Source organism: Anopheles moucheti, chromosome 2 (genome assembly GCF_943734755.1).
Source record: "Anopheles moucheti chromosome 2, idAnoMoucSN_F20_07, whole genome shotgun sequence".
NCBI lineage: Eukaryota > Metazoa > Arthropoda > Insecta > Diptera > Culicidae > Anopheles > Anopheles moucheti.
In genome coordinates, this window is record NC_069140.1 from 57,046,997 (window position 1) to 57,070,127 (window position 23,131).

At 42.1% G+C, this 23,131-nt stretch overlaps 1 protein-coding gene across 1 annotated transcript; it reads right to left on the reverse strand.

Moving 5' to 3' along the window:
- Positions 1-1,797: 1,797 nt before the first annotated feature.
- Positions 1,798-17,134, reverse strand: LOC128297835 (protein glass-like). The gene is made up of 6 exons (XM_053033538.1): positions 17,095-17,134; positions 15,066-15,196; positions 6,458-6,591; positions 5,137-5,259; positions 3,591-5,042; positions 1,798-1,870 (listed from the first exon to the last, which is right to left on the reverse strand). Exons 1-6 carry the CDS (start codon positions 17,132-17,134, stop codon positions 1,798-1,800), a joined length of 1,953 nt encoding a protein of 650 aa, XP_052889498.1.
- Positions 17,135-23,131: the final 5,997 nt, after the last annotated feature.

The following is a 23,131-nucleotide window of genomic DNA, read 5'->3' on the forward strand; positions in this document are numbered from 1 at the left end:
GTGATGAAAGCTGCTCGCATTTTGATTGTAAAAGTACTGGGCTGCAGCCGCCGTTGCCGCTGCCGAGTGCGCCGCGAGATGATGCCCCGATGAAACGGACTCGGCGAGCTGCTGTTGCTGAGCGTGCTGTTGCTGTTGTTGCTGCTGGTACTGGTGATGCTGGTAAGACTGGTAGGAGTGGCGGTGATAGTGCGACGGCAGAGCATGTTGAGCCAGAATGCTGCTGTGACCGACGGACGATGAGGATGATAGTGGCGCCGTTTTTTGGTGTCAAGCAATCAGCGCTTGTCCGTTATTGCCATGAACGCGCATGTGGCGATTCAGATTACCAGACTGCGAAAATCTACCGATGTTCGAATAGGGGAAAGAAAACAAACAGGATTTACTTAATAAAATGCACAGTATGTTAACAAGTTTCTTTCTTTAACATTTTGTGGCCCTACAACACCAACGGAGTTGACTATCCTTTGGTTTGGATTCGATACCAGTCTGTTGTCTTGCGAAGACCGATGTCGCTGCCCTCTGTACCGCCTTATTTCTTTAGTGTATGAAGTAGTCTTGGGTGAATCTGATTCAGATTCATGAATCCTTATGAATCTTTGAACTGGATGAATGAAACGAAATCTTTATTTTAAAGATTAATGAATCCACCATGAATTTGAACACCCCCTATGAGCTTGTCCGTCATCAGTTGTCCAAAAAATGGGTCCAACTTCCATTCCGGTTCAGAACTGCAAGGAGCCCTGATCCGCCACTGTCCTGAGGATTCAAATTCCTGATTTGAAAGACTCCTCATTTACGATTCATATGGATGACTCTTCTCAAAAGGTTTTTTAAGCACAACACTAGTATGCATGGATGCACAACTAAACTCGATCAAAAACCGTTAAAAAATTATGGATTTGTGCAGAAAGTCTTCGCCAAACGGAGGATTATTCAACTCCGGATTACTTTTAGAGACATTTCACATAATCAGCTACATTTTGAACTTTATCTTGAAAAGAGGTTAGAAATGGCACCCAACTTTCACAGTTCGATTCGGAAATAATTTTTTTACTTGAGTATCGTGATATTTGTAGTTTTCAACTGCAACTCAATTATCCTGAATATGATTAATTTACCTATGACAACTTATTTCAAAGTATTTAACAATCTTGTCGAATTATGGTCAATGTTTAAACTATTTATTGTAAATAGAAAATGTCTAATAATTATGACTTTTATTGAAAAAAAAATAACTCAAGTACAAGTAGTACAAATCTTGGAAAGCAAAAGTGCAGTTATTTTATAGCAGTCCAAACTCTATTGAAATATCTCTTATTGAAACATCTTCTCAGTTATTGTAAAAAAAGTTATGGTTTGACTATAAACCCATTGATTCGACTCCACTCTGGAATGAATTGAAAGCAAATGGTGCTGGCTTGAGTAAAAACCGTATTAAAAGTGTTCCAAATTACTTAAAAGAATTTTTAAAGAGAAAAAAATGTGAAATGCCGCCCCGGCATTCCATTAAGGTAATCCAAATCCATTCACGTGCGCCTCTGAGTCATGGACATTGTTCAAATGCTGCGTTGAGAGGAAGATGCTCCGAAGGATTTCGGGTCACGTATGTGTCGAAGGACAATGGAGGAGTCGAATTCTATGAGATGTCCGGCGAACTCACTGTCGTACAGCAGAATAGACTCATCTGGCTCCGGTGGCCACGTCATAAAAATGACACTGGACGACCCAGCCCGTAAAGTCCTTTAGGGTCGTCCACATGGACGATGAGGATGATAGTGGCGCCGTTTTTTGGTGTCAAGCAATCAGCGCTTGTCCGTTATTGCCATGAACGCGCATGTGGCGATTCAGATTACCAGACTGCGAAAATCTACCGATGTTCGAATAGGGGAAAGAAAACAAACAGGATTTACTTAATAAAATGCACAGTATGTTAACAAGTTTCTTTCTTTAACATTTTGTGGCCCTACAACACCAACGGAGTTGACTATCCTTTGGTTTGGATTCGATACCAGTCTGTTGTCTTGCGAAGACCGATGTCGCTGCCCTCTGTACCGCCTTATTTCTTTAGTGTATGAAGTAGTCTTGGGTGAATCTGATTCAGATTCATGAATCCTTATGAATCTTTGAACTGGATGAATGAAACGAAATCTTTATTTTAAAGATTAATGAATCCACCATGAATTTGAACACCCCCTATGAGCTTGTCCGTCATCAGTTGTCCAAAAAATGGGTCCAACTTCCATTCCGGTTCAGAACTGCAAGGAGCCCTGATCCGCCACTGTCCTGAGGATTCAAATTCCTGATTTGAAAGACTCCTCATTTACGATTCATATGGATGACTCTTCTCAAAAGGTTTTTTAAGCACAACACTAGTATGCATGGATGCACAACTAAACTCGATCAAAAACCGTTAAAAAATTATGGATTTGTGCAGAAAGTCTTCGCCAAACGGAGGATTATTCAACTCCGGATTACTTTTAGAGACATTTCACATAATCAGCTACATTTTGAACTTTATCTTGAAAAGAGGTTAGAAATGGCACCCAACTTTCACAGTTCGATTCGGAAATAATTTTTTTACTTGAGTATCGTGATATTTGTAGTTTTCAACTGCAACTCAATTATCCTGAATATGATTAATTTACCTATGACAACTTATTTCAAAGTATTTAACAATCTTGTCGAATTATGGTCAATGTTTAAACTATTTATTGTAAATAGAAAATGTCTAATAATTATGACTTTTATTGAAAAAAAAATAACTCAAGTACAAGTAGTACAAATCTTGGAAAGCAAAAGTGCAGTTATTTTATAGCAGTCCAAACTCTATTGAAATATCTCTTATTGAAACATCTTCTCAGTTATTGTAAAAAAAGTTATGGTTTGACTATAAACCCATTGATTCGACTCCACTCTGGAATGAATTGAAAGCAAATGGTGCTGGCTTGAGTAAAAACCGTATTAAAAGTGTTCCAAATTACTTAAAAGAATTTTTAAAGAGAAAAAAATGTGAAATGCCGCCCCGGCATTCCATTAAGGTAATCCAAATCCATTCACGTGCGCCTCTGAGTCATGGACATTGTTCAAATGCTGCGTTGAGAGGAAGATGCTCCGAAGGATTTCGGGTCACGTATGTGTCGAAGGACAATGGAGGAGTCGAATTCTATGAGATGTCCGGCGAACTCACTGTCGTACAGCAGAATAGACTCATCTGGCTCCGGTGGCCACGTCATAAAAATGACACTGGACGACCCAGCCCGTAAAGTCCTTTAGGGTCGTCCACATGGACAGAGGAGGCATAGGAGGCCTAAATTGGGATGGAGTAAGGGAGATTGGCTGTTCGTGAGTTCGTGAGTCTAAACGTGATCAGTTTAGGGCCGTAAAGGATTCATAGCACCTAGCCAGCTTTCGTAAGACACGTAAGTCGTAAGACACTTGAGACGAATAATTTTCCATAATTTCCCGGGATTTGAGATTTGCCCTTAAATCACTAGATACAGGAGCAGGAGCTCCGAATGAAGAATCTTTGCACCCTGCTTTAGCACATCGTGCAGCTTAACCATCCGGTACTTCGGTTCGGTACTTACCTCAAGAGACACAGTTTGCACTGATACGGTTTTTCGCCACTGTGTATCCGCAGATGCTTCGTCAGTGTGGAACTGTCGGAAAATGCCTTCTTGCACGCCCGGCACCGGTACGGCCGTTCGCCGGAGTGCGTTCGCATGTGCGTCGTAACACTGGAGCTTTGCGAGAAGCGCCTATCACAAATGGGACACCGGAACGGCTTTTGGCCCGTGTGCGTGCGGACGTGTGCGGTCAGGTTGGCCGCCTGCGAGAAGCTCTTGTTGCAATCCGGACAGCGATATGGCCGCTCGCCCGAGTGTGTCCGGAGGTGCGTCTTCAGCGTGCTCGGCCGAGCGTACGTCTTCCCGCACAGTCGGCAGAGGTTGGGCTTGTTGTCACCTCCGGCCGCACCATCGCTCCCACTACCGCTACCATCCTCCTCCTCCTCATCTTCACCGCCCTCCGTAGTGCGCTGGTCGGCGGCGTCCACAAACCCGAGCCCGAGCGAAGCCCGGCTTTCGGCCTTCATCTTCAGGGCGGCCGCAAAACCGACGGAAGCCGCCGCCGCAGCAACGGCGGCGGCCGATGGGGCCGTCGTCGGTGGTGTGGACTGCTCAACGGCGCTGCTAAAATCCGGCGGGGTCGCACTCTTTGGTGGTGTGCAGTCATTCGGCGACACCGCAGCCGAACCCCCCGACTGCGAATGGTGGTGGTGATGGTGGGGATGATGATGGGGATGGTGTGCATGTTGATAATACTGTTGCTGTTGGAGCTGTTGCTGCTGCTGTTGAAAATGTTGCTGCTGCTGCTGCTGCTGGTGCTGGTGCTGGTGCTGGTGCTGCTGATGCAGTTGCAAGTGTTGCGGCGCTTGCGGGAGTGGCTGTTTGTGGGGCGTCAGCGTAGACGAGCTGCGTGACGAGTCGTGTAGTGCGGGCGGCGGGGATATGGAGCCGCTGGAGGTAGGCGGTGCTGGCGGTTGGCTTTGGGGCCGGAAGTCCGCCGTGAAGGAGTATGTCGTCCCGGGAGGGTACGGTACCGGACTGAGCAGCGGCGGGTAGAGCACATTTACCGACGAGGCTGCGTTTTGAGCTCCCCACTGCATCTGGGAGCACTGCATGGGGACGGACGCTTCCGCACCGTACCCGTGCATCGTCATGTTCATGCTAACGTTGACGCTCATGCTGGGATAGAGCGGTGGAGCCGAATGTTGTGCGCAGGACGAGTCATAGTAGTTGGTGCTGTACGGGCCGCCCGTTTGCGCCTGCATCTGGTTGTAGTGCGCGTGCGAGCCGTGCCCATGGTGACCGGCGGGCGAGAGCAACATTTGCGGGTGGACGGTGTACGAGAGCGATGCTTGCGGGGTAGCAAAGTTCTGCCCCTGTCCGATGGGTGGCGGGTCCGGGCTTTGCTTTAACACGGCGTGTTTCAGTGACAGCAACACATCCGCCACGTCGTGCGTTGGCCGCTCTGGTCTACTGGGAGGGAGAGAAGAAGGGGAGGCAAATAAAACCAAGTTCCCGCAAAGTGGACATTTCAGCGAATGCTCGTTGGATGCGCTCTTTCACTTACTTGTACGAAGCACCGCAAGGAGAAAAGGGAAACAAACTCGGTAGCGGATCGATGTCCAATGGAGGCAGGCCGGGAAATGTGCTCATGTCCTCGCTCCAGTAGCTGCCAAGATTGCTTTGCGAGCTGTGGATTAGAAAACGACAACGTAGAGAAATTTGTTTGATTAATTTAATGAAGATTCTCTATAAATCTTTCCGATACAATACTAAAGCTAAGCAAAGCAAACAATCATCGAAGGTTCGCTCAGCAGATAGGCTAGATAGAGACAGTTAGAAACTGGATTTCATAATTTCTACCAGTTTTTCTTGTTATGATCCACATTCGCACTTAATTTAACCACCACTGAATAAATTCCTCCACGTTCTAAACCATGGACCTGCGGGGTCGTATAGACCAAACCCATTCATTGCATCGGATTCGCATGCCGATCGGTTTACAACAGTTCAAAATTGCAACGCCGCAACACGGTAACACGATAGCACCTTCCGCCATCTTCTCACCGTTTGTTCGCCGTTCCTAAGCAACGGCGTCCGCTCGTTCGGGGTGGTTTGGTTTTCCGCAAGGAAAACATGCTCCACCTGGCTAGAGGCTGTGTGATTGTTTCATACAAACAACAGCACAGTGGAAAGTGGAGAAAACTGTATCGATGAAGAGATAATTAAAATGAAATGCTATTCCCTTCGCAGTGGAAGCTGGCAGTGTAGCAGGAAGTGTTACGGGGCAAAGGGAAATTCACACGGTTGTACACCGAACACGAAAAATAGTCGCCAGAAACGACCCCATGGCCGTACTTATCGATTGAAATAATTCATCATTACAGAGAGAGAGAGAGAGAAAGAGAAAGATAGAAGGAGGGAGTGAGAGAGCAGCTAAAATCGAGTGCTGGGTAAGGAATACCTGGACCAGGGCCCGTCATGATCCGTTTGATGGGAGATTCATTCACAACATAAAAAGGCGTGCGGTTTACCAACAGAATGACATGTTTTATGTTGCCCATTTCTTCTCCTACCAACACATCAACGTGATTGCATACATCGAAGCAACCAGTTGAAAGCACTGCAGCATCGCCGTAGGCTTTGGCAGGAGCTTCTAAATCAGTCCCCGCCACCGCCATTTCCATTCCATAGACGTTTCGTTTCACAACAACGATCCCTACCGTTGCCAGGCAACAACAAGCTGGCATGCAAAAAATCATCGGGTCAAACTTTTTATGTGCCAAAGTATGCCTCTTTTTTGTTGCTGTTTGGTTTCGCCCTGGCTGAACCTTCCGCATTTGTGAGCTGTGTTTTTATTTGAGCTCTTTTTCGCATGAATGTTTTACCTCAGTACACCGCTGTGGTCGAGACAGTTTCCGCAGTCGCTGAAATCCGATCCGTGCAGTCCCGCAAGGGGCAATGATGCTGCGTTCTCCTGACAGCTGGAACAGCCACTACCACCGCAGGACGATGGGCATTCCTAGAAAGACAGATGGTGGCACGCATTGGGGAAAAAAGGGTGGTTGAGTAAGTGCGGTGATGGTCAATATGTTGTCGCTACATACATATAAATAGTATCTAAAAATAGCACCCCCGTGAATGTTGATTTTTTTCTGCTAACAGGACTCGATGTATTATGAATGAAGGGCTCTTGTTGCTATCTTTATGTACATAACATACCAGCAGCTTTTTCTTAAGTACAACCATGCAGAATACTTGTTGATATTTATGCTAGTTAGCCTTGACAGGTTTCATGTTATTTTACAATTGTTGAATATTTCCGTTAACTTTAGCTGTAATATTTGTCTATAATGCGAAAGTCAATTTAAATTACATATTTATTTCTATTGCTAATTAGAACAGATACTGTACAGTACTATATAAGCAGTAGTAAGATAAGTTCAAATTTTAAATCTATTACATAAATTCTCAGGACATGCGTGAAATAAATATCGTTCACTTTTCCACCACTTAGTTTAAGCAGAACAAACAACTTTGATCGTCATTAACAATTAATTCTCATTCTTGAAGCAATGCAAAATTGGAAAAACTTGAACGTCATTTAAAATTTTCAAAGGGTGAGGAAACAACTTTGTGCCAAAACATGACGGCTAACAATTTTCTCTATTTTGCTTTTAATTCATTAAGAACATTCAGGCCATATTGCTGTTTAGTTCTTCTTTATACTTTTTACTTTATATAATTCTTTTCGGTGTATTATGTTTTAAGGCGTTCTCTATAGGTGTTTCTATTGCGTGTTTTTTTTCTTTTCCAGAAAACTTGTTCAATATACGTAACACTCTGTAACTCTATTGCATTTCAAATACTACGAAGCTTTTGTAATCAATTACTGGCCTTAATTCCAGTACAATTTTATTTTTTTAATGCTTTTCAGTTGTTAATTTTATTTCCTATCTTACCGTGCAAATAGACATGCAGCGATTTTTCTCAGTGCGAAATTTCGCAATGCTATTCGATGAAATGCGATGATAAGTTCATATATAAAAAACGGCTTGTCGATGTAATTATTTGACAGCCTCAGTAGGCGCTGAATTGTCTCCAATGAGAAATGGGATTTTTGCAAGATTGAGCTACTTTGCGAAATTTCGCACTGAGAAAAATCGCTGCATGCATTTGCACGGTTATGATAAAAGTTTTAAATTTCTTCTGTCACTAACGAGAGCAATTTGTTTAACATATATTCTAGCACATAAAATTCTCTCAAACTTTAAGGCTTTTTTCGAAACATATTTTTTCCCAACTCATAAAATAGAGAAGCATAATTAATTCACATAATCTTGATACTTATCTTCAAAGGGGGCTATTCTATTTGTAAATAAAGCCGGCACATGTGATAGTGATAAGACTCGCCTCATATCCCAACACAAGTTCAAGAATGACGAAAGCATATTTAAGATATCTAAACTTTAATACATATTTTAACATCCATGTTAAAGAAAAAACTAGTCGATAAGTGGTGGCATCAAGAAATTTTTCAGGACATTTATCGAAACATCTAATTCGAACAATTAATCCCTCATACCCCTTTCCCTAGTTCCCTACTTAAATTCCTAGTTGCTGTAATATTGGTAGCATTTATTGGGTAACAGTCTACCAGCGGTCGAGACACATTGTTCCTTGTTTATGGCCATGTTCATAGACTCCAATTTTATGATAGATATTCCGGACATAAGACCCTGTAACGAATTTGTGAATTGACCTTGCTTTGACTGCACCACTACTGAAGTTTAACTCCATTAGTATGGTGTCGCTATACCTTTATGTCGATTAATAGAATTGAAGAAATTCACTGAAACTATCACTGGATATTCGTGACGCAAATTACCGTGGATTAACAAAAATCCATGGCCGCCGTAGCTTCATGACATCAGATATTTCTGTGCATTTATAGACCCAACACACGCCAACTAGAGCTATTTGTAAAAGTTTCATTATGATCTACCAGTATTACGATTTTGAACAGTCGTTTGCGACGTATAAGGAACATCATTTACATCATTTCAAATTGTGTTGAATTGTGTTTAAAATGTTTCTAGCAGGTTTTGTCCGATGTTTTACTAAGTTTAACACCGAATTAGATAATAATATGTCCGGTGAGTTTTTAAGAAATATACAAATAAACTACTGATAACAAGCTCAATGTCACTGCAACTAAGGAAACACAATTTGTTTAATGATGCCTCCAGTTGTGGATCTTCCTCATGAATTGCGAAGAAAAATCAAGGGACAGACAATCTCCAAGGTCACGGAACAGTTGTGTCCAATTTTTTAAAAAACTTGTTCTATTTGTTGACATCACAACAACACATGTATGGCAACCCCTAAAGGCAGCGGCGGATCAAACGGTAGGCGGAGTAGGCGGTCGCCTAGGGCCTCGTCGTGTTGGGGGCCCCAAACAATTTGTGTCGATTGTGCGATTTTTGGGAATTTAACAGCAGAGTTAATTTATAGCAAAAAAAAATAATTGGAAAGGTAAAAAATTGATAAAACATATCTTCCTTGGTTATACAAAACATTTGTTTTTATGTAATTAATTAAATGCAAAGAAGAAAATCGACTTTGTGACTTTAAAGTATAAACGAAATTACACCAAGACCACTAATTTTCCCGTTAATCGAGAAAAATTTCTTTGAAAACTACCAGTTTTCCGAATGTATAGTATCAGGAGAGCATCCACGGAGGAGGTAGCACTTAGTACAGCAATTTTGGTCGAAAACCGCCGAAAAGTATGCAATATTTAAACACTAACTTTCCCGTTGGTGGAGAAAAATTTCTTCGAAAACTACCAGTTGTATAACTACCAAACTACCGAATGTATAGTACCAGGAGAGCATCCACGGAAGAGGTAGCACCTTGTACAGCAATTTTGCTCGAAACCCATCAGAAGGTATGCAATGTTTAAACACTAACTTTCCCGTTGGTCGAGCGAAATTTCTTCGAAAACTACCAGTTTCCGATTGTATAGTAACAGGAGAGCATCCACGGAAGAGGTAGCTCCTGGTACTGCGCCGTAAGGTATGCAATGTTTATACACTAACTTTGCAACCAACTTGCAATGCAAGTTTGGTGCATGCAAGAAACTTGCAAGATGGCGCCCAACTTCGTACTTGCATGCAACAAACTTGCATGCAAACTTGCATGCAATCTTGCATGCAAGTTTTCGGATGCAATTTCTTGCATGCAACTTGCATGCAAGAACTTGCATGCAAGAACTTGCATACAAACTTGCATGCAAGAACTTGCATACAAACTTGCATGCAAGAATTTGCATCCGAAAACTTGCATGCAAACTTGCATGCAAGAACTTGCATACAAACTTGCATGCAAGAACTTGCATACAAATTTGCATTCAAGAACTTGCATACAAACTTGCATGCAAGAACTTGCATACAAACTTGTTGCATGCAAGTACGAAGTTGGGCGAAATCTTGCAAGTTTCTTGCATGCACCAAACTTGCATTGCAAGTTGGTTGCAAAGTTAGTGTCTAAACATTGCATACCTTACGGCGCATTGCATTGCAAGTTGGTTGCAAAGTTAGTGTATAAACATTGCATACCTTACGGCGCAGTACCAGGAGCTACCTCTTCCGTGGATGCTCTCCTGTTACTATACATTCGGAAACTGGTAGTTTTCGAAGAAATTTCGCTCGACCAACGGGAAAGTTAGTGTTTAAACATTGCATACCTTTCGGCGGTTTTCGAGCAAAATTGCTGTACAAAGTGCTACCTCTTCCGTGGATGCTTTCCAGGTATCGGCAATCTGAAAATAGCTGGTTGGTATGGAATTTCGTACCAGCCGACGGGAAGTTTGAACGAGATGAAGGATGCTTTGCGTTTCATCCATCTTCCTTACACTAGCGATCGTTCTCACGGGTTTGATAGTATGCAATGCAATAGTGATGGGAAAAATTTACTCCACACTGCAGGTGTCACCTCTTGAAAAACATGTTTTTCTGGTATCGCAGATCTGAAAACAATTGTATTGTTCATGGTCTTAAACATCAACATGAGCGCAACAGGTTTCTAAGAAATTTCTCTGATTGTTACCGTAAAGTAAACCGATTGAAAACTGTACCTTGGGCGAAAAATCGTAGAAAGCGTTGGACTAATCAGGATTCGTAAATGTACGTAAATCGTAAATGTGGCGTTATGGTTCTTTTAGCGCATACAAACGTGTATATATAGACTAGCTTACTAGGCCCGTTTACAGGGCTACGCAACAGAACTCTGAGATGTAGGGAGCTTTCTTTCCGAGACTTTGCTCCGAGACGAGTGTTGTAAAAATAATGTTTGAAGTACACTTCCCTAACACCGATAATGCCGTAGCAAAATTATAGGCCCCCCTTTAAAAATTCCGCCCTGGGCCTCCAAGGCGATTGATCCTCCACTGCCTAAAGGGAAGTAAAAGTCAAACAAGTAGAACAAGCAGAAGAAGAGAAAGAAAAAATAAAATATTCTTTTTTTGTCTGTATGGCGGTTTAAGCAATAGCGTTGTACGAAATATTCTTTATTACACAAAAAATGAACTTTGCAATGATTAATGGTCACATTTGCTAATTGAAGCATAGAGTGTCTAAAACAATACTCTAAACGAAAACAAATAATTCACATAAAGCCGTTGATGTGTACGAAAAATACTACCGAAATATGCAAAAAACATTCGTTATAGGCGATGATATCATATGGGACAACATAACTTGCGACCGGCGGCTTACGGTGTGTTGCGTAAATCTGTCACTCCCGACACGTGCATTCAATATTCGATAACGGCAAATGAGCTTTACCTATCCAACCTGACCAACACCGACATGAACCGGCACCGATCACCCCTCCAGTCCCCCACCTCACTCCACTAACCACACAAAGTAGTACGCCAAACAAAACAGATTTATTTGTCGCCATGCTGTCGGTTATAAATGGACAAATATTCGCAAAAAAACCTTCGTAAATTTCACGCGCGGGTTCCTACGGACCTACGTACCTACACTTCCAAGAACAGAAAACGCTCACCGATGGAAAATATAATCTTGTTAGAACGAGAAAAAGGACATGCCATCACGTGACGCGCTGGTTTTGGTGACGTTGGCCCTGTTGGCGCTTAGCAATATGTAACACTGTAAAGGACGGGACGCAATTTTCCATTCCACCGAGAGTGGATGAAGCGCTGAATTTACGAAAACTCGACGTCCATTCGCGAATGATGACAGTAAGATGGGACGCAAAAAAAACGGTTTGATTTACCTAAACTGCTAACGCAGCAAGCATTGCCATTCCAGGCCATTAAGGCTATTAGGGATGGTTACTTCGATGTGGTACATTGTATCGGCATGATATAAGTTTTTTATGCACCGCCCTAATACAGAGGCTATTACACAATTATTCATTATACAACCATCGCGTTAGTACACCATTTCAAAGCACTAGCTAGCTGGCTAAAAGGTATCCATGATTGTAAGTATTGGCAATTTTCCCTAACCCTAATATTGCACAGTTCGTCAGTTTTAAACAAATTCTACAATCCGGTATCCTTATCACTATTTTACGAGAAATTTAAAAACTTTATTGAACATTATCATTAATTGATGGAAAAAGTACATTGAGTGTATACTTAAGATCTGAACCACCATGTGGCGCTAAATAAAATGGCGTTTAATGGCGCTGTCAGTAGTAGTTTTCCGAATGTAAGACTGTTTCCTTTTTAATGGTTTTGTGTTCTTTAGTTTAGGGCTTATCCGCCCGGTTGGTCAACGCTCTCTGATCTTGATGGTGCGCAACTACACACTGATGGTGTGTAACTGTCATTGAGAGTGACAGCGTTACAACACAGGGTGGTTCCCAAAAAATGGTCTACCGAACTTTGTTTGCATCCGTTTTGAGCTGCTTTTTTGTATCTGAGGTACGAGAGGTGGTGGTAGTTTTTCGCAGGTCGTAAACACATCACTTAAATGTATAAGCACACTCGTTGGATGTTGCTTCAGGTTTTTGATGTGAAGATCTCCTACTCTATAAGGGTATATACAGGCAGCCAAACAGATCGAGAACACAAGAATAAAGTGGAAAGAAAAAGAGTCATTTGTCGTTCCACACTAGCTGAGGCTGAGTGGGTGTGCTTTGTCCTTATAGGCTAGTATTGTAACGATGTTAACCGATCGTTTAGTGATGGTTACTGGTGTTCTGCTTCTCTGATATTGAATCTATGAAGACTAACAATTACCAAAAAGGATGGATTACACTTGCAAAAACTTATATTTAGTTTATGTAAACAGCCATAACATCTCCCAGCCCTGCACTGCCCTGTGAATCAGTATGAGAACTGAGCACCAACAACAACAAAAAGTTTTAACAACATCTGGCAAGTCAGACTCCTTCCTGGTTTTCAGCGAAATTCAACTGCATAATAGATCAGATGAATGGAGAGATAATATCCTTTAAGTAGAAAAACTTCGAACATTTTATAGCATGCTCCTTGCTGTCGTTTATGTAAAATTTGTCACGACTTTTAACAGCTTCTTCTCAAAACGTTGGTGCATTCATGACAATTTATGCCAATTGTAATGGTTTAAATAGAATAGTTACGTATCCTTACACTACTTATCCTATATTAATAGGATTATTAGGAATTAATATCTTCAAATCTTGCAAACGAACTCTTATGAAATCTATAAAACATTGCTAAACACTGCTAAATTAGCTCGGCCCTAAAATTAACTTTCTACAGCCATTTTCATTGTTACTACTAGCTCCCATTGTGGTTGGTGAAGCTATTTTTATACTTTTTAAACTTTTTACTGTTCAAATACAATGATTTGCTATATTTTGTAACGTTGCACCTCTGGAAATCGAGTAAATACGAATTATGTAGGACACACTCTAAAAACTGCATACTTGCTGGCAATGGAAAAAAATCTAACGTTCAAATTTTTAAGATATGTACAAACTTGTTTTTTTCTTTTCTGATACTTTATAATAATTCAGTAATTCGATTCAATCCATTTAGTTCGATTTAGTTTCAAATTTACGGGAAGTTAAAGAAACACGCTTTATCAAAAAGTAACTCCTTTATGGGGACGCCTAGTATCCTACGTAACTGTTCCAAGAAAGAGGTGATTTTTTTAAACTTTAAATCCCGTTTCTCTCGCAGAATGTTTTTCTCGAAAAGTAGAAAAAACACACACGTTGCACTTTTATCTTATACATATGACACTTCATTTTTTGGAAACCGGAATACATGTAGTGCATATATAAAAACCATATAGTTTGCGAATCACAAAATATCATCAACTTCCGTTAATTATTCAAAGTATATAACTGTTTTTTATTTAATTTTCCTTATTGTTTTCTTCTTCTTACAAATCCTGACTTTGGTAGTCTCGTTTTCAGAAAGCAGATAAGACAGCGATTCATTTGCTATTTTTTCATGGTTTAATCTTATATATAAAAGTTAAATATAGATTAATCCCATATACTAAGAAAAAAGTTTGATTTGGTGCCCCGGAATGGTTTATTTTGGAACTGACCGTGAATTTCCAGCTATCTGAATGGATTAGTTACTGTAAATGATAAGCGTATCTATTTAAAAAAAAACTGCCTGACCGAATCAAGTCATGCTTTGTGCTTTGTTGGAAAGGATTTTTTTGCGAAAATGCTAAGAACACGCAATGAGGAATCTTGAGATAATCATCCATCAATGGTAGCTGTCGGCTACCTATCCGTTCAGCACAACATTAAAATCACAAATGAAACGGAGGTTTTGTGGGGATACGTTGCTTAACAAACACGACACATAATTTATATTGCAAACATATTCACAGCGTACTGTAAAACGCTACCAACTCTACCAACATAACCAACCGTAGCGTAGTATAAAAACCACACACTTGTTTGATCTTCATATAGATAGCACCACTCGCAATATTGATTCAGTGTTGGTAATTTTGTGTTTGAAGCACTCTTCACAAAACTTTACACTTTCACTCCAGTTTCAGCTTTGGTGAATATGTTTGCTATTATCCACATACAGCATCCACAAACAGTAGTCCTTTCCGGCGGAAGAGGCAGCAAACCCGCCAAACGATGCGAAACGGTGAACCACTTCCGAATGACTAAACCTGTAGACCTGTTTCGGTCCCAAAAATGGGATGCTGCTATTCATAACAATAATGGTGAAATTTCAGTTATTACGATTCGGCTGTGAATTATGCAAACGGGTGGAACAATTTTCCTCCCTGTGGGGCTGTGCGCGTAAAGGAGACGGATGCCGAACCTCGTCTCTTTGTGCATGGATGTTACGGTATCGGCACGAGCATCGCAATTCATTCCCGGTGTCCTGCGCGACTCTTGGCGGATGCTGCCGATTCTGGGCGGTAAAACGATGGCGTAAACGGCGTGGAAAGTGGGAACATTTCAACGCATTTCAACCCCCCCGGTACTCACCTGCGGACTGTCGAGTGGCATCCCGAAGAGGGGATTGTTCGGCACATAGCCCGTTTCCGGCTCCATGGGAGTGCTATCCGTACTCCCACATGATATGTACATGGCTCCACCTTCGTGTATTTGATTGAACTCTGCAAATTGACAAAAGGATGCAAGCGAATCCCATTAGATTGTAGCACATTCCGCTCGATGAAGCAATTCCGGTCGTAGGCCCCATTCTACAGGGACAAGCATTTTTATTTTCCCTCGGCCACACAGGTAACACAGACACATCTTGTTGATGCTTCCCATCGGGCATGATGGTGGAACTAGGGAAAATATTGCATCGTGACGCATGCGCTCTAACATCAACACGGTTTTCAGTGACTTTGCTTCTAAAGATGGATGCCATCGTGATACTCAAAAAAAAAAAAGATATATTACGTACTTCGTTTGCGAGTAACACACATTTGCTATAAAATAGTAACAAACATTTCTCGCGTTACTATCTGACCATCAAAATACAACAATCAATGAAAATTGTTCATTGGCACGTAAAGCGTTTATGCGGTATATCGGTTTACTAAGTGTAAAAATGCCGAAATAATTTGTGCAACAGTTAAAAACTAATTTAAACTAAAAACAACGCGTAAACACACAAATCCTGACCGCGTTGGGAATTTATTTTTGCAGTGTAAGCCCTTTGCCGAACACGCCCCTTTCATCGGAAAAAGAGGGCGTAGCTTGTACAACATTGCAACTGCAACTGCAGCGCGTCGCGTTATGAAATGGTGCAATTTTCAACTTTTACCTGCAATAAATTGGAATTTAAGGCCATTTTTTTAACCACTTCAACATTTACAAACATTCCCTCAAGCTATTAAGTAGAGTGTACATATAGCGGGTGGTTAACAGAATCACGAGAACTTCTTCGTTCACTGCTTTAAGCACAAAATTTGCTGTGCTGTGTAGTTTCGAAAGCGTATATTAATCCTATTACTTTCTATAAAATAAAGCCTCTTTCATTAAAATCACTGAGTGAACAAGTAAAACGAAAAAGAAATGTGAAACGAGGTTAAATTCATTAAAAAACTACAACAGTTACAATAACAGAAAATACGAAAACATTAAATCTTTCCACTGTTGTATAGATGGCGGAAAATTGAGTAACAGTTTAGAAACCTGATTTGTTAACAATTGAAATTAAATATGAAATCGTTTGCGTGTATTCGACTGACAACACACGAGTAGGAACTGAACTAGATAAGTTTGTTGGACAACCTGTCTAAGGCAGAACTGTAATCGCATATGATTAAGCTAAACGGACTATGTAAATAAACTCGACAAATCAATATAACAAACGGAACTGTTACCGCCTGATTTTAACAAATGGTGTCCTCCTGGAGTATTTTGTAGCGGTGCCGATCTTCACCAGACAGAACCGGTTCAAAATCCCATCCGGATCAATCCAGCTACTGGGAAAATAGAGTCAAAGTAGGCCAGAAATGGCAGACCCTGTATCTCTTGAGGTTATTGTGCTGCTAAAGAAATAAAAATGTTTCCTAAATGTCTGTTTTCATTGCAACTACTTTCAAATATTTTTGTTTGCACCTTTGCAGGAAAATAAAAGGAAAACACTTTTGACTGCTTTGTTACAGGCAGTCCCCGAGATAAGCGAGTTTTGGTTGAAATTTGACAGTAGAAAGCACAACATCGTAGCAAATAGGTGAAAAATTGGTCAAAAATACCTTCCTGTGTCATATAAAATATATGCTTTTAATTTATTTTTATGTATTCATGCAAAAAGTCGTCTGATTTGCTGAATGAATTAAGTGCAGAGAAGCAAGTCTATTATATAACTTTTATATATAACGCTTATAAGTATAAACGATTTGGCTTCCAGATTCGGCTTACGCGGAAATTCGAGATACGCGGATTTTCCCCGAGTAATAGTGCTATATCTCGCAGATATATTGACCTTTTTTCACCTGTTGAAATATCTGGTCTACTCCACACTGCCCCAATCCAAATGCTCATTTCAAATACTAACCCAGAGTGAACGCGTTACTATGTCCTGCCGAGTGTACCATCCAAACCGCCCGCGCACTGGTAAGCCACAGCCAAAACACAAAGGAGTGAAATAATTCCCACCAAGAGGCAAACACAAAATATACGGATTGTATTCACAATCACAATCCCAACATTAACAGCCCACCGTGGGCGGGTAAATCATCGTGCGGGTAAATCAACTTAATCCAGGGGTATAGCACCGCAAACCGTACGTCGGAAATCAACCGAACAGCAAGTATCATAATTCACACGCTTTCACTTCCATCCACCGGTCGGCGGGTCGCATCCTGTGCAGCGTTACTGCTGCAGCTTCCCCGTATGAAGGCACCCGAGGTTCTGCAATCACTGGCGGATGGTGCACCAGCGCCTGCACTTTGCTATGCTGCTTACTGTCGTAGACCGCGCGGGTAGTACATTCGTGCAACATGCCGTTCTGAACGTTGTGCACTTGGATCGTTGGCATCGCGTCAGAGGCTACTGGGGAAAAATCCTCTTATTGCAGCCTGCGCTTCGCCCTTGAACATCATTGAACTTTCCGAAACTGTGTTGTGCACTTGTACGGGGCGATTGCTACACTGCACTATGTAACCGGTAACTTTAACTATTGCAACTTTAAACGCGGTAACACCCGGTAAGCGTATGCGTGGAACAAGTACGGTCAACGTTGAAGTGCCTTAAATGACAACAGCGACGACGACGAATTCGAAGGCGACTTCGAGAGCTGTGCGCCGACACACTCGGAAGGACGGTATGGTAAGGACTGAAGGATGAGTTTCGTTCGATGAGCTGTTGGCAAACGTTCCGAAAACTATCCCTTACAACCGGACGGACACGCTCGTTCCCAGCTATGCCACCCTCTCTGCTCTCCTGAAGCCACAGCGCATCGATCGGATAGGCTCGCTGGCTGGCGCGCTGGCTGGCTTGTGGACGGGCCCGTGCATTTTCAACGTTTCCCTCTTTTTCCTCTGTTCAACAACGGCACAACAAACAGGAACCGGGCGTAAAACAGGGAAGGAAACAGTGTAGGATCCCTTCCATACGACCGAACCGCATTAGCCAACCAACGAACGATGGTTCACTCCGCTTTGCACACTTTGCACCGAATTCCCAACATAACATATGACGACAAAGAGCAATCAGAAGAAAAAAAAACCAGAAAGGCCCAACGAACCGAGTGGAACGTACGCACTGAAACACAACCAACGTTGGCCATCTCCATCTTAATTCCACCGACATCGTGGTGGACCTCGTCGGCAGCCACTGTTATGGCCGTACGTTGAATGGGGCAGCTACAGAGCCGCGATGCACCGAGCAAATGGCACGAACCCGAGTCCCCACGAGAACGGACCGGGGGAGGTGTATGCCTCGTCCTCTGTTACACGATATGCAAAACGTTGGACAGTGGAGAGTGGAGTTTGCCCGGCGACTGGCAGTCAGTTTGCACGGTCCTTCGAAAGAGTTTTTTTTTTGCTTTACTTTCAACCTTTACTCCTAGCCTCACAGCAATACAGTAGGTGATTCATTTTGCGCTTAACTTTTGTGTTTAAAGTGACAATTTAAAACTTTTTTTTTGTTCTTGTGTTTAATTTTTTAAAAATCAGTATCAGCTTTATTTAAATTTTGATGTATCTTTTATAGGACAGCTTTAGCAATCAATCATCATCATCAAACCCCTGAAAGACTTTGTATTAACTATATGACGTTTTAAAATATAAAATTATTGCTTTCGTAACTAATAGATCAATACTAAACTTTGGTAAAGTTACTAACGGGAGCAACTAATAGCGTGGTTTGTAATAGTATTGCATACCTTCAGGGGGATTATCCCATCAGCAGAATTGGTTGTCGCAATTAAATTGTTGCGTAACCATTTTTACTGATATTTTTAACCATATTTGTTAAGCAGAAGATCACTCATAGGATCATCGTTGTGCACATCACACATCGTGTAACACACTTTTAGTCCCTACTGTATTTTATACTTTCATCGACTGTTTCCTTTTCACTTATTTTATTCACTTATGTTTATAAAAAAAACCTTCTCTTAGGCTGCGTTTCACCAACTGAAGTTACCATGCGGCTACATCCTTCGGCTGTGTAGCGTCCTAGGATCGATAGCTCACTCGATCAACAACCTTCTGCTTCTCTTCCATTACCTCCACCCTTCCATCTCATCTCACGAGCACCTGATACTCGATGACCGAACGATCATCGCTAATTTGATACTTCTCCTTGCTCCTTTGCTCCTTCGACTTACGTTTGTTCGGCCGGGACAGGTCCAGCTGAACTGGAACAGTGTATGCAAGAGTCATCAACGAAAGCATTGCATCCGTAGGAAGCGCCTACATCGTAACAGGAACGCTTCCTGTCCTGACAGTTCTGTCCGGTTGTAAAGCAGTGGAAATAAAGTTTGAGATTGATTTGTAGCATGTCAATCGGCGCTACTGGCGCAACACGAGGGCAACGAGATATCAGTTCCAAAGGGTCAAACAAAACTATCAGTTACATCTTGAACCGTTCCCATTGCCTGTTTTGTTTCGTCTTGCAGCATCTTAATCCTCTGTTCGTTCTCCATTAGCAGAACGGATGCAGTAGGGTGAGTTGAACATTTGTAAACAAGTGACAATATCTAGCAATCATGTTTGAATATTCAATGAAGACAAAAATTAAGCCGTACTGATCACAAACGGTCTGATCGCCATGCATTACACTTCGTGCCGTGTCCCCGATCCACAACATATGATCTATGCTCATCCTTTGCTGTAGTTCCCGTTATGTTACTGCTGCTGCTGCTCGAACGATATCGAATGGCAGGAAAACGCACCCCCGTATTCCGGAGCGAAACAGGATACTTGCATCAATGTCCGATCTCGTCACGAAGTTGCTGACATTCGGAAGAACACGGACACTTTCCTTGACATCAGGTTGCTTCTTGAGGTACAGCCGGCCACACTCACACACGTTGATCGTGACGTTCCGAAGGTCCGGACCGGCTCGTTCTTCCGACCCTTCCGGATCTATCCCTTGCCCATGGCAGAACCTTCGATCGGCAAAAGTCAGACACAGGATCAACGTAAAACGTAATGTTCAATCGAGCGTCACGAAACTGGAATGAGAGAACGCAATTGGCCGTGGTCCACACCTTTCTCAGCAGGCCTCCTCCACGTTGATCCTGGCGCGTTTTTGGGGTGCCGTTGTGTAAGACGAGACGCGAGAGAAAATCTGTATCGTGCGGGATTACCTTCTACAGGGTAAGGGGTTAAACAGCCGATCCAGCCGTGGTTGACCGACGCACATATGAAGGAATCGAATCGAGAGCTTGGAAATGACCTGCCCTCAAACTATAGCTCACAGCAGGTCCACTTTTCCCGCCGAATATGCTCGTCTTAAGGGCAGTTGGTTCAATTTTGTCTGTCTTTCGGATGCTGCCTTCTGTTTTGCATCCGACCGGGTGGTCTTGCCCGTCAAAATGTGTCTCCTCCTTCCCTGTTTCCGTTAGCCTCCCCGATCCAATCAAAGGATGCTGGTTTGGCTTGGCTCTCACTCTCTCGCGCTATCTCTCTTTCTTTTTCTTCCATTCTGTACCATATTGGAATCGCTTTTTGAGATCAAGTAGGCTTTGGAGCAATGAAAGATGACTGTAAACGGTTCGTAGTAACCGAAAGACATAGAAAGAGAGCCAATTCATTGATGAGTTTGCGATCCTACAATCGATCAATCGCTCCAATTGTCCATTCAAGGGAGCGCCAAAGAGGGTCCGTTGAGGTTACTCGGTCGAATGCCGCTCGAAAGAAGAGACCACGAAGAAGGTTCCGGGCACACAACGCAGCCTGCTTGGGGCAGATCGATGGGATGGTTAATGAAGTGTGTGCTAATTTGTTCATAAGCTCCACACTGCCGGACAATAAAGATCTACCGAAGAAAAGGTGAACGTGAACGTTTTTTTGCTGCAGAGGAACAACTGTGCTTTTATGTCGTTATGCGTCTGGTTCAGGGTCACTAACTTCAGGGAAATAAGGATTGAATCCAGCGATGACCGGTAGTTACAATCAAATGGGGCCACCTTTACACTTTTATTACAAAAAACAAAATTTCATTATTGAAAATAATTAATAAAAACATTATCTTTTTACCGACACTAAGGAGAATATACAGGAACATTTGTCACATTTGTAATTTTATCAAAATAGTAAAATTTCAATTATTTTCTTAAAGGAAACACAATCTATCTTCTTGCAAGATCGAATAACTCACAATGTTACTTAAACACCAACTTATTCTGCTGAAAACTTGGAAAACGAAATCATGTTTCTCAAGTATTTTCTCTTTTTTGTTTATCCCTGGAACGTCTATTTTCAATTCTGCACCGCAAACAAAATGGCGTGTGAGAAAAACGCGACAAAAGAAATTGATTATATTCCACTCACTTTCCCACCGGCACCATTTTCGCTTCCCTAACATTTCCTCCCCACATCCCCTGCAATCTCTCCCCCTTCCCTCGGCAACCCCATGCTCACCCACGAGCGCACACACTAACACACTCTCACACTGTTATGCTGCCTCCCGCCCAGGATCAACATCATAGACGCCATTGTGTTTTTCTTTTTTCCTGTTATTTTTCATGTTATTCCATTGCTTCTTTTGGTTTTCCCGCAGAAATAAATGAGGGTGGAATGAAGTTGAGTGAGTAGCGAGCGCCGCATCGTCGGGGAAGAATGCGGCGGAGGACAGGGTGGTGGGGGAGTGGGGGGGGCGGTGTAAATTGAAATGAAAATGAAGCCCCACAAGGGGCAACGCCAACGACCACGCAGCTCCGTTACGTCGAGATGGGTTGTTTGTGCGACTGGCCGACAGCAGTTTCCGTTCTGTTCCGTTCTTTGCATTACGTGTACGCCGCCGGTAGGCGTTGGGCGGTGCGCTTCCATTACCGAATTATGAAATGTCTTATTCAAGAGACTGTTTAACTTTAGTTTACTTTTACTGTGTGCGTTAATTAGAATAGCAATCTCATGTTAGATTGCTATTTTTGCGTTGTTTCATATGTGCTCTTTTAAGTATTTCATATTGAAAGAATTTGCCGCTCGAAGAGTTGAAGAAATTGGGTGCTTTGCACTGTGGTCAGGCTGATGTACCTGTTTAAATATGTAGTAGGCGAATCTCACCGGCTTGTGATCATTCCCATCATAATAGTAACCGCGACTATCTTTTTCAACATTACCTTGTGGTAACAAATCTTATCTTCAGCGAAACGTTCCGAGCTCCCATATTTCCACCATTTTCCTTCGATTCCTCCTCAATCGGCAGCGTCTGTTTCGAGAATGAATGAAATCGTGTAAAACTTGACCGGAACCGGGTACTGTACCGGCAATATCGATTATAGAAGCCTTAAAAACGTCCACATGAATCAACAACGGCGACGGCAACATGGTTCCACTTTCATTTCCACACGGTATGTAGCAAAAGACACATTCAAATAGTTTTAATTGCAGCTAATAATTGTGTCCTTTCAACGAGGGCAGATTGTTATGCATGAAAGGGAGTTTCAATTCATTGGTTTGCTAAAAAAAGTCTATGGTTTGTTGATAAATTAACCATTCTTAAAGCTCAATTGACAAATCAATTCAGTATTTCTGTATAATTTAAGGTATTTTTCAATAAATTAACTCTTACTCTTACTAAAAATTTAATTAACTACATGATATTCATATCTACATTATGTTAGCTTTTAGTTTTCCATAAAAATCAATACATCAATCAAGTGAACCATTGAATAGCACATTACAATTAATATATTTTAACATTCTCAGTACTAACCAACCAAAACGATGAAACTTTAAGCGGAAATGGAGTTTCCTCCCTTTTACACTTCCTTCCACTGCCCTTCACCTTCTCCACCCCTTCATTATGTTACATTTATTAAAATATCGCCTCACTCCAATAATAACATTTCCGCTCCGGTACTGAACATTCTAACCCGGTCCCACTTATCCTCCCGCCCAGTCCATCTTCGGCCACAG